Here is a 13,001-nt window from a genome sequence, read left to right as displayed (position 1 = left end):
GCCAGAATTATTTTTGAGAGGCGTGGTGAAATAATGGCAAATGGGACAGGGTATCATCCGCACAAGATTTGTGATTTTGGATACATTCTACTTATCCATTTGCTTACAGATGTAGGTCAGGAGAGCCATGGGTAAGGTTAGAATTAGGTCGTTGTCATCATGTTGTACCTCAACATCCAGATCCCCTTTCACAAACCCGTATTGTGTGGTTCAGGAACAGAACATCTGCCAGCGCTACGACCAGCTGATGGAGGCGTGGGAGAAGAAGGTGGAGCGGATGGAGAACAACCCGCGTCGCAAGGCCAAGGATAGCCGCACCAGGGAGTACTACGAGAGACAGTTCCCCGAAATACGCAAGCAGAGAGAGCAGCAGGAGCGCTTCCAGAGGTAAATTGAGGGAATGGGAAACTAGGATAAATCTCGAAAGTCTTCCATCGATTGCTTGTGTCTTCTCTCCTCGCATCCTCCTCAAAATGCATTGGCAAGGATCCCCTCCTACTGAAAACACAGGACAGGTGAAAGCAATACAATCAATGCCTCGTACTGTAAGAAGTTGCTATCACCTGTCCAGTTTCTTTTAGATCAGTGCAGAATGATGGAAAGGAAACAAGGAGAGGATGCCTCTTTGCACTATTGAGATGCATGCTAGGTGGTGTGCTGCAGGCAGATCAGCTGGCTGTGTCAGGGGTCAGTCCAGCTAGTGTCTGGCTGTTCCTGGCACACAGGCGTGGGTATTTCTCTGAAATCTTCTAGCAAGGCAGGTCAGGGATGCTAGTTCAGACTGCTAGTACTAGACCAGGCAGTGAAAGTAATGATTAGCCAAAAAGGTGTAGCTGATTTCTTACCCATTTATTTGTACCCCAATGTCCCTGTTGTGTATTTTAGACTATTTCCTTTTGAGGATTGTTCTCATATTTTGGAGGCTATCATTGTAGCTGTAAAGAGTCAACATTAGGGGCAGGATGTGTCATGGAAGGCTGATTCATGATGCCAAACATTCCAGATTTAAAAGTTCATTGTATCCCCTTTTAAAAGTATTTTTCTACAGGCAAGAGAAGAGACATTGACATTCAAGTATAAAGTCATTTCCCCCTAGTTTGAATGATTTCAGTCAAGCAATTACCTTTAGTCACAACATGTTGACTGTTTAATTTGATTAATGATCACTTTTTGCCTTTTGTTTAGTGGTAAGGAAAACAAACTAAAAACAATGGGGCCATTGTTTCCCCAGCTGCACAATTGCACATTAAGTAATAAACCACCCTTGAAAATACTTCAGAACATTAAGGAAGTATCTGTACTCATTTTTGGTCCTTGTGGTTTTCAGTTTCCACTTCAAAGTCTTTAGTAAAACTCTCCTTTAAATTTGAACTTAAAAAAAATAATTTACATTTTTTACAGTGCATTCATAAAGTATTCACACCTCTTGACTTTTCCCACACAGCCTGAATTAAAACTTGATTAAATTAAGATTTTGTTTCACTGGCCTACACACAATATCCCATAATTGGAATTATGTTTTTAGAAATCTTTACAAATGAATAAAAAATGAAAGCTGAAATGTCTTGTCAATAAGTATTCAACCCCTTTGTTTTGGCAAGCTTGCTTAACAAGTCACATAATAAGTTGCATGGTCTCTGCGAGCAATAACACTGTTTAACATGATTTTGAAGGATTACCTCATCTCTGTACCCCACACATACATTTATCTGTAAGGTCCCTCAGTTGAGCAGTGAATTTTAAACACAGAGACCAGGGAGGTTTTCCATTGCAAAGAAGGGAACCTATTGGTATATGGTTTAAATTTTAAAAAGCAGACGTCCTCCGATACCCGACCAAGCCGCACTGCTTCTTAACACAGCGCGCATCCAACCCGGAAGCCAGCCGCACCAATGTGTCGGAGGAAACACCGTGCACCTGGCAACATTGGTTACGCGTGCACTGCGCCCGGCCCGCCACAGGAGTCGCTGGTGCGCGATGAGACAAGGATATCCCTACCGGCCAAACCCTCCCTAATCCGGACGACGCTAGGCCAATTGTGCGTCGCCCCACGGACCTCCCGGTCGCGGCCGGTTACGACAGAGCCTGGGCGCGAACCCAGAGTCTCTGGTGGTACAGCGCCCTTAACCACTGTGCCACCCGGGAGGCCTGCGTGTCAACTTTTGACTGGTACTGTAAATCGGCTTAGATCAATGGCAACACTTGAAAATGGCTGTCTAGCAATGATCAACAACCAACTTGGCAGAGCTTGAAAGAATTTTTAAAAGGAATAATGTGCAAATATTGTATTATCCAAGTGTGAAATGCTCTTAAGCCTTGTTCACATTGGTAGTTTGAAGGGGCTCTAATCCCATTTATTTGCATATCTGATTAGAATTTGTAAATCTACCTGTAGTTCTGAACAGCCAAAAAAGCACATGGAATCAAATAGTTCAATCCTTCGTAGGTGGTTTCACATACAAATATGATTCCTGGTCATGTGACTTGTGTCAATGTTCAAATCTGATTGATTTGCCCTCAAGTGTTTTTTTTAGACTTATTCCGCATATCTTTTTGCTGGCTAGCTACTCCGTTGACAGTTTGACAAGAACATGTGGTAGCTAACTAGCGTGTTAATTGTTTACAAACAAATTAGCTGTAGATCTTTCTTGCACATTCACTAACTAGCTAGCTAGTTGACTCCTGTGGCTATCCAAAAAGGACTTGTTTTGAAAGTTGGTTCATGTTATCCTTTGAGGTTTTAAGTGTTCTTACCCTACGCCACTCCACACACACCCATCGTTACTATGACAACTAGCGTAGCCTTGTCAGCAAATTACTTCTATCTGAACTCACCCAAATCTGATTTGGTCACTTGTAACCGGCTGTTTGGACAGTCGGTAGACCAAAATAAAACTGATTTGAGCATTAAGGCTTGCAATGTGTGCAAGGATTTAGAGACTTACCCAGAAAGACTCACAGCTGTAATCGCTGCCAAAGGTGATTCTAACATGTATAGACTTTAGGGTGTGAATACGTATGCAAATGTGTATTTCTAATACATTTGCAAAATTTTCTAAAAACATGATTTCACTATGCCATTATAGGGTATTGTGTGTAGATGGGTAAGAGAAAAAACTATTTAATACATTTTGAATCAGGCTGTAATACAATAAAATGTGGAATAAGTCAAGGGGTATAAATACTTTCTGAATGCACTGTCAATGGTAGGTGGTTGAGAAGGATGTTAACTTCCTGAATGCTAAAGAAACTTAATTTGTCAGCAGACCTAATGTTTTCCAAGCTTTGTTTGCAGATTTCTCCGAAAACCGGTTTGATACGGCTCTATTGAGCCTTTTTTCCTTGAAGTGAAAAGGTGACAGAAGGGGGAGGGGCACCCTATGTGACAATGGGATGGCACCTACCCAGTATTATGTGGAGGATGCGCAAGAGGGCATAATAGAGGTTTTGAACAAGATTTCATCTGGTATTTTAAACAGTGATTTTGATTCCAGTAGTTTCTTAATTTCCTTGTGTTTTGTTCTCCCACTAGGGTTGGTCAGAGAGGAACTGGAATGTCTGCGACCATCGCCAGAAGCGAGCATGAGATTTCTGAAATCATCGACGGCCTTTCTGAACAGGAGGTGAGTGCTGTTAACTTTGAAACATCTCCGTTTGTCTGTTATAGCTCTTGTGGAAATGAACACACTTCACAAATGTAAACATTCTTCACTGAACCATTGCCAAGTTTGAGTATTATTATGCCCAAAGAGTTTGTCACCACCAACTGCCCAAAAATCCCCTCAAGGCATAGTCCACACTGATGTCATGATGGTCAAGACACGCTACTAATTATGAATAGTTACGTTACACCGCTAAACACATTACCACTTCCCCTAGTTCTCAGGAAGTGTAGCAGCGTCATTGGCTACGTCCTGTTCTTCACCCTTCTCCTGAAGTGTGCAGTTGCACACTTCCTGTAATGGATTTCACAAGGGTTAGAACTCTCAATGCTTTTAAATTAATAAAACTTGGTGAGAAGGGTTGAGAATCAGGATGCAGCCATTGAATCAAGTTGTAACAAGGATAACAAATGTAATGTCTAAACCCCTCCCCTCCCTCTTGTCCAATAGAACAACGAGAAGCAGATGAGACAGCTGTCCGTCATCCCGCCCATGATGTACGACACAGAGCAGAGGCGAGTCAGGTTCATCAACATGAACGGCCTGATGGACGACCCAATGAAGATGTACAAGGCTCGGCAGTTCATGAATGTGTGGACCGAACAGGAGAAGGCCATTTTCAAGGAAAAGTGAGTTTGGTTGTCCTTAACAGGTCTATAGAGTCCTTTTTTAGTTACTTGTCATCCTACCTACAGTACCAGTCAAAAGTTTGGACACACCTACTCATTCCAGGGTCTTTTATTTTTAAACTATTTTCTACATTGTATAATAACAGTGAAGACATCAAAACTATTAAATAAAACATATGGAATCATGTAGTAACCAAAAAAGTGTTAAACAATTCTAAATATATTTTATATTTGAGATTCTTCGAAGTAGCCACCCTTTGCCTTGATGACAGCATTGCACACTCTTGGCATTCTCTCAACCAGCTTCATGAGGTAGTCACCTGGAATGCATTTCAATTAACAGGTGTGCCTTCTTCCCTCCTTAATGCGTTTGAACCAATCAGTTGTGTTGTGACAAGGTAGGAGTGGTATACAGAAGATAGCCCTATTTGGCAGAAGACCAAGTCCATAATATGGCAAGAACAGCTCAAATAAGCAAAGAGAAATGACAGTCCATCATTACTTTAAGACAATTTCAAGAACTTTGAAAGTTTCTTCAAGTGCAGTCACGAAAACCATCAAGCGCTATGATGTAACTGGCTCTCACGAGGACCGCCACAGGAAAGGAAGACCCAGAGTTACATCTGCTGCAGAGGATAAGTTTGTTAGAGTTAAATGCACCTCAGATTGCAGCCCAAATAAATTCTTCACGGAGTTCAAGTAACAGACACATCTCAACATCAACTGTTCAGAGGAGACTGTGTGAATCAGGCCTTCATGGTTGAATTGCTGCAAAGAAACCACTACTAAAGGACACCAATAAAAATAAGAGACTTGCTTGGGCCAAGAAACACGAACAATGGACATAAGACCAGTGGAAATCGGTCCTTTGGTCTGAAGAGGTCTGAAAAATATCCCCACAGGCAGCCACCACCATGCTTCACCATAGGGATGGTGCCAGGTTTCTTCAAGATGTGACACTTGGCCTTCAGGCCAAAGAGTTCAATCTTGGTTTCATCAGACCAGAAAATATTGTTTCTCATAATCTTGAGTGTCTTTAGGTGCCTTTTGGCAAACTCCAAGCGGGCTGTCATGTGCCTTTTACTGAGGCGTGACTTCCGTCTGGGCACTCTACCACAGAGGCCTGATTGGTGGAGTGCTGCAAAGATGGTTATCCTTCTGGAAGGTTCTCCCATCTCCACAAAGATCTCTGTCAGGGTGACCATTGGGTTCTTGGTCAGCTCCCTGACCAAGGTCCTTCTCCCCCAATTGCTCAGTTTGGCTGGGCGGCCAGCTATAGGAGGAGTCTTGGTGGTTCCCAACTTCTTCCATTTAAGAATGATGGTGGCCACTGTCTTCTTGGGGACCTTCAATGCTGCAGAAATTTGACCTCGACACAATCCTGTCTCGGAGCTCTACGGACAATTCCTTCAACCTCATGGCTTGGTTTTTGCTCAGACATGCGCTGTCAACAGTGGCTTGGTTTTTGCCATGATGTGGGTCCTTATATACACAGGTGTGTGCCTTTCCAAATCATGTCCAATCAATGGAATTTACCATCGGTGGACTCCAAGTTGTAGAAACATCTCAATGATGATCAAAGGATACTCCTCAGCTCAATTTCGAGTGTCATTACAAAGGGTATGAATAATTACAGTTGAAGTTTAAATATATTTGGCTAAGGTGTATGTAAACTCAGTTTTTCTCAATTCCTGACATTTACTCCTAGTAAAAATGCCCTGTCTTAGGTCAGTTAGGAGCACTACTTTTATTTTAAGAATGTGAAATGTGAGAATAATAGTTGAGATAATGATTTATTTCAGCTTTTATTTCTTTCATCACATTCCCAGTGGGTCAGAAGTTTACATACACTCAATTAGTATTTGGTAGCATTGCCTTTAAATTGTTTAACTTGGGTCAAATGTTTTGGGTAGTCTTCCACAAGCTTCACACACTAACTTGGGTGAATTTTGGCCCATTCCTCCTGGCAGAGCTGGTGTAACTGAGTCAGGTTTGTAGGCCTCCTTGCTCGCACACGCTTTTTTAGTTCTTCTATATCTTCTATAGGATTGAGGTCAGGGCTTTGGGATGGCCACTCCAATACCTTGACTTTGTTGTCCTTAAGCCATTTTGCTTATGCTTGGGGTCATTGTCCATTTTGGAAGACCCATTTGCGACCAAGCTTTAACTTCCTGACTGATGTCTTGATGTTGCTTCAATATATCCACATAAATTTCCTCTCTCATGTTGCCGTCTATTTTGTGAAGTGCACCAGTCCCTCCTGCAGCAAGCACCCCCCAACACGATGCTGCCTTCGAGACAAGGGAGTGGTTTTGGGTGGTAAATCTCGGTAACCGTGTTCCAGCCATTCAATCCTTGTGCCCACTCTTGGTGCTGTGCTCCCATGCTCCAACACTGACCTCGAAATGCAGAGGGCGTATTCAATAGTGTGTATGAATAGAAATGAAATTCCCATTGTTTCTGTCAGAATCAGAACTGGCAAAAAGCAAGGCGGGGCGAGAGGCCAATGAGACTTTGTTCAATATCCTGTATCCTATCCACAGGTACTTCTGACCTCTTTTGGCTAATGCTTTGTGGTTAAAGAGAAATTCAAACAAATTAGTACCTTCCATAAAGATTTTCATTTTGTTTCCCGTCACGAATCAAGTTCACTTGGAGTTCTAGAATGTAAAATGTATTAATTGCCTGCTGTGTATGGAAAAGCGTTTAGCGACTGTAGGTTGCAAAATATTTTTATGGAGCTCACTTTCATCATAATTTAACATTGTATTCTCTGACTTAGCAGAAGCGCTTTGGGTATGATTTTGAGAGGCAATACTTTTCTTTACCAACATTCCTCGGCTGTATACCAAAACAAATGGCGGGCTGCCATGAATCCCAGACTGTAGCTTTAACTGTGACTATTTTCTCTTCTCTGTTTTTTCTCACAGGTTTGTTCAGCACCCAAAGAATTTTGGCCTCATTGCTTCCTATCTAGAGAGAAAGGTGAGCTACAGTGGATTTAATTCATTCAATTTTTACTCTGTAGTAACCTCCATTCTCCACTCTCCCCCAAACCCAAAAGCACATGGTTTGTATTTGTTATGTTCTCTGTTGTTAATAAAAAATGTTCATGGGCTCATATGTCCCCCTGACTGTCATACCCTTTCTCTTTGCAGTGTGTCTCCGATTGTGTCCTGTACTACTACTTGACCAAGAAGAACCAGAACTACAAGACGCTGGTGAGACGCAACTACGGAAGACGGCGAGGGAGAAACCAGGTGAGTTCTAGAAAGTATCTTCGCTAGGGAATGACTCTAAATGTATTTGTGTGTTCATGAATGGGCTTTGGAAATACCCAGAAAGGCTGTCTGGGTGGGATTTAACAAATGAACCATGCTTGGCATGCCAGAGGGGAAGACCCTTTTTGGTTTCACTCTATATACCATGTTAATGACGTAGCTTTTGTTTATCATCCACACCATGGTTTGTGTTGGGCTCTGGAGCAGGAGGCCCTCTAGTGTACAAATCTTATCTTGGCTTGTATTATTCGATCTTCCTACCACCCCATTTTTAGCCCACAGTGCCTCCCATCTCCTCCCTCCCTCTTTTCTCCCTCCCTGTCTCTGTGTAGAAGAGGGAGGGAGAACCACAGGGGTTTGTGAGGAGTGTGAGATTTGGGAGCTGAGCGAGCAGAGTCTCTTGATGTGCTATGTGGGTAAATAAGAACCAGGGCCCAGGCAGAGAGAGGCAGAACAGAGCTGGCTGAGACTGATTTATCCAATGGCTGGGGAGCAGCAGACATTCCCAGGAATCTGTTCTATCTGCTTGCCATAGTTGGGAGACTCAGTGTTGCTTTCCAGGGCCTGACGGAAGAGCGAGAGAGAGATCGAGAGGGAGGGAGGGAGGGAAAAAAGGAAAGTCATACTCCCTCTCTCTCTGAACTCACCCAGTTGTCCTCTATTTGCCTTTCTTCTAACGGCTGAAATATGTTGATGCACAGCAGTAGACTCTTTTTGTTTTGCTTTTTATTTTTCAAAGGGCTTAAGGTAATTTATTCATTTGGTTATGGTGAGAGACTTTTCAGAACCGTTTCTTTTCGCTGAAGGAGTGAGAGAGTTGCTTTAACATTGGGTGAGTTGCAGTCTTCACACAAGGTTATCTGTTGCCATGGAGCTCTGCTTACCAGCAGAGTGCCGTGCTGTTTTAAACCAGACTTGTTTCATATTGTTTCCCTCTAATCACAAGAACACTGGAGGAGTTTTAATCAAGTAGGTTTATGCACATTTTGTAATTTGTTTGGTAATCGCCTGGTTCGGCAGTATTGTGCTCCCACATTCAAATTCATCAAGGCTCACTGCCTGAAGGGAAGAAAAAAACTAAGCAATAGTTGGAGACTGCAGTTAAGTTGACCATTTAGTATTTTCCATTGGATTTGAGCAGTTGCTTGACTGTGGTTTAGCGTTACATAAGTGTGGTAGTGGTATACCCTGGGGCTGCTGTTGATACAGGCAGCCAGCCTTCACCCTGGGGCTGCTGTTGATACAGGCAGCCAGCCTTCACCCTGGGGCTGCTGTTAATACAGGCAGCCAGCCTTCACCCTGGGGCTGCTGTTGATACAGGCAGCCAGCCTTCACCCTGAGGCTGCTGTTCATACAGGCAGCCAGCCTTCACCCTGAGGCTGCTGTTGATACAGGCAGCCAGCCTTCACCCTGAGGCTGTCCCAGCCTCTCAGAGGTGAGCAAAGGACCAGGCGAGTCTATGGCAGGCTGGGGCATGGCAGCCTGGGGCAAAGGAGGGCACACGGGCATTACTCCGAGATAAGATAGATGTGTGTGTGTGTGTGAGACTATTGTGTCTGGGAACAGAACACCAATACTGCCCTTGTATAGGATTTACGGTATTTTGCCTATTTTTAAAGTAATTTGACAATGTTTTCATGACCCGCTTACAAACAGGCCTTTTTTTTTACCACATTCTTGCCTGCATATGGCTTTTATACCTCCCGTGTGCGTGACGAGTGGTAGTAGGGGTGTGCAGATGTGGGTGGGCATCTATTTTTTAAAATAAATCCATTGAATATACACCATCAAAAATAAATGTGTTTAGGCAGGGCCTAAGAAACATTGTAAGACCAATACAATTTACAATAGAATATTTAGAGTTTCATTATGTTACGTCCAAATGAATGAAATCAATACTTAATTTAAGCAGACCACACACACCTACCCCGATCACGGTCAACACATATTTTGTAGTAAGAATATAATGGAATATAACATAATATTTTTCCCACACAACTTGTCACCGGAACGTGTGGAACTGCTGTCATATTAAAATAGTGCTATTTCTTTATATGACAGTTGTATCCACGTTTCATCTCTTCCCTACTGTCACTTCACATTGTTAAGGAGTAGGCATAGGGTCTTACATTGAGAGTATCTTCATCATGATACCGATTTTAGAAATGAAAAGCACTGCTATTTTCAAAAGCATGCGAGTCTCGTGTTCATGTTTTTACATTTACAACGTTTTGCAAGCCACCGCTCTTAACCAGAGCGACTTACAGTAAGTAGTGAGTGCATACATTTCATACGTTGTTTTTCTCTGTACTTGTCCCCTGTGGGAATCGAACTGAGCCTCGCAACCTCTGCCAGCTCTTGACAAAACGTGATAATAGGCCTACATGTGATTTGGGCTATGTTTGTGCTAAATCAGTGATAGAGGAGTTATTATACCACCTCTACTTATTTACCCAGCCAGAAACCAATTAACCACACAGCCTATTCAGACAGAGATTCAGTGAAGCTCAATCAATTGATTGAGACAAGTCAGTGACGTCACAGGCTTTTGGTTGGGAGTTGGCCTAGGATACTAATCAACTGTGAGTGAAGAGAAAAATAATCCACTTGTTAAACTACTTAACATGCTGGCAAAATGTTCTAATAAATGAGCCAACTAGACAAGATGATCATGGGCAGCCCTCACCTCAACTTAGCTAAGGTTTCCCCAGCCTAATTGTAGCCTAACCAATGTCCTAACGGAGATTCAGTGAAAACAAATTGGACATTGATTTATGGAGATGAGTCCCCACACTTTTCTCAAAGCAGCGTGTTAGCGCTGTCCCAATCAAGGCAGTGCTGAAAATATAATCTAGTTGACCACACACAGGTAGGCTATTGCTTCAAATGTATTACAATGATTGGATGAATTTGGGAGTTTTCAGTAAGCAACAATTTGATATATGCCTTCAATTGCATTTGCATTTGTATTTTCGTCATTCAGTGATATTTATTCCCACAGTAATTCTTTATGGATCCATCCAGTTGTGGTTAGGAAATGGTGCATGGGCCTCCCGAGTGGCGCAGCGGTCCAAGGCACTGCAGTGCTTGAGGCGTCACTACAGGCCTGGGTTCGATCCCAGGCTGTGTCACAACCCGCCGTGGTATGGTGGGTTATGTTTTGGAGGATGCATAGCTTTACTTTCACCACTCCCGAGCCCATTGGTGGAGTTGCAGTGATGAGACAAGATTGTAATCGGATCGCAATTGGAAATCACGAAAAAGGGGTTCAATAATTTTTTTAAAGTACATGCTTAGTGGTGCGCTATGCGAAGAGATGGGAGAAGTGACATGCCTCTGAAGAGATGGGAGAAGTGACATGCCTCTGAAGAGATGGGAGAAGTGACATGCCTCTGAAGAGATGGGAGAAGTGACATGCCTCTGAAGAGATGGGAGAAGTGACATGCCTCTGAAGAGATGGGAGAAGTGACATGCCTCTGAAGAGATGGGAGAAGTGACATGCCTCTGAAGAGATGGGAGAAGTGACATGCCTCGCAAAATTTAGAACTGGCAGGAGGATGGTTATTAACTCTCGCTGCCTAGCAACCATCAAGAGTTGAATAGCATAGTGTGTGCCATTTACAGCTACGTTTAATACTAAGCCATAGGCAGAAGTTAACCAAAATGCTTTGGTCGTTAGGCGCAATTAGAAGTTTTGGCTTTGATACCGGCAATACCTTTCAGATATAAGGATAAGGCAGAAAAAAGTTGGCGGTATGGTAAAGTTGGCGGAACAAAGTCTTCGTATGAAACTAATACAAGTCCCATCTATTAACTGCCATACTGGATTTTTTAAATCATTGGTACACATTGTTTACGTTTGCAGGGTTATGATAATACTAACAAAATGCAGGTAAAATGTTGTGAATTGTTGCACGCTGAATGCTGTAAGTCGATGATCGATCATCTCCATGACTCATCACCACATGTGACTGATGTTTCTGACTAACATTTAACCTCGTTTTGAAATTCCCAGCATAGATCTAACAGCTGATTACATCATTCATTCCCTATCAGCTCGTATGGTGTCTGAGCTCTCCTCTTTCCACTGACTGTCTACCAGGAGGATAGACTGCCTCTGCTTTCCTTATGGGGCTTTCCTATCTCATCGATGCCTCTGGCCCTTCCTCTGGCCCCTGTGTGTGAATCTCATTGACGCATTTGGCTCCCTCTGACCCTGTATGTACAGAACATTCTATGTATGAACTATGGCCACAGCCAACCAAACACATAGATCCGGTCACAGAAGCGCATAGCACCAAGAGTGAGTGGGACCACATCAGAGACGTCATAATCGGTTGATCTAGCAATAGTGGTGCCTGCAGCCTCCAGACCAAATATCGCCCACCACCTGGAGAACAGGGTTTGATTCACCGGTCCACCTCTTCTCACCTTCTCCCTCTCTGACAGAGCACAGGGATGAAAACACGTCAGTTTTCGGCCAAATTCACAGTTTTGATCTCAAAATAGGTAATCCGCGGGGGGTCTGACGATAAAGTGTGCATACGCAGAGTGCATCACCCATTGAGGTGATGGGCGCGAACAGATCCTCTCCGTGGGATAACTACACTCTCTCAATTAATGACAGAATGCACAGAATGCATCCCTACGTGTCTTTCAAATAGAATATCAAGCAGAGTTCAAAGCCTGATGTCAGATATGTCTTATTGGATGAAGCATTCTGATATCATGTGTGACTGCTGTGAGCATCCAGCAGTATCCCCAACCAGCCATTAGCCTACTCCGCTTGCTTCTCACCCCACTTCTCCATCAGGTTTAAAATGTTATTTAGCCATAATGGCAAGCTGGGGTGTGCAGGCAGTGATTGGGTTTCTGTTGTTACATTTGTTTAATTATTGGAGCAACTCACAGCACGAGCTAAGTGGAGACGTATCATTTCATTTCACCAGTAAGTACAAGCAAGGCCAGTCTGACTAGGCTTCGCTGTCAAGCAGCCTCTGAGTGCCCCTGCCATAGAGGAAAAACAGAGCACAGGTACAGTCATGCTTACAGTCACCTTTACGTCACTGAAAACCACTCAAAGGTTATGCTCCATATTACTGGAGCTACATTCTCCCCTTTCTACCACGAATAGGCACACATTTTATATAATTTTATTAACCATGTCGCTGGCTGTTTTATACTACTCACAGGTTGCAAGTTGTTCGTTGATAACAAACAACTCTGTTTAGTCATGTTACTTGGCTAGCTAGCTAACAACATGGTACCTTGGCTATGCACAATGGCATAGGAAAAAATGGAAACGGGGATAGACGGCCTACTCAAAGAGATGTTTCAAAGGTAAAATGCATATGCCTAATCAATGTTATTCTAAGTTTAATCTGAATTTTAAAAAATATATTTTTTATAATGTTCCTTAAATTATTTTT

The 13,001-nt window shown here is 43.0% G+C and overlaps 1 protein-coding gene across 8 annotated transcripts in view; it reads left to right on the top strand.

Annotated features, from left to right (window-relative positions):
• ncor1 (nuclear receptor corepressor 1) overlaps positions 1 to 13,001 on the top strand; it is a 111,180-nt gene that overhangs the window by 46,977 nt on the left and 51,202 nt on the right. For all 8 annotated transcript variants that reach the window (XM_020485501.2, XM_031826656.1, XM_031826655.1 and 5 more), the window contains exons 10-14: positions 215 to 387; positions 3,533 to 3,623; positions 4,113 to 4,291; positions 7,222 to 7,276; positions 7,450 to 7,551. In XM_020485501.2, the coding sequence (XP_020341090.1) occupies positions 215 to 387; positions 3,533 to 3,623; positions 4,113 to 4,291; positions 7,222 to 7,276; positions 7,450 to 7,551 (600 nt within the window). The remainder of the gene's footprint in view (positions 1 to 214; positions 388 to 3,532; positions 3,624 to 4,112; positions 4,292 to 7,221; positions 7,277 to 7,449; positions 7,552 to 13,001) is intronic.

Source organism: Oncorhynchus kisutch, linkage group LG6 (assembly GCF_002021735.2).
Source record: "Oncorhynchus kisutch isolate 150728-3 linkage group LG6, Okis_V2, whole genome shotgun sequence".
Lineage (NCBI taxonomy): Eukaryota > Metazoa > Chordata > Actinopteri > Salmoniformes > Salmonidae > Oncorhynchus > Oncorhynchus kisutch.
Note: the sequence above shows the minus strand (reverse complement) of the source record. Positions and strands in the feature narration are given on the sequence as shown.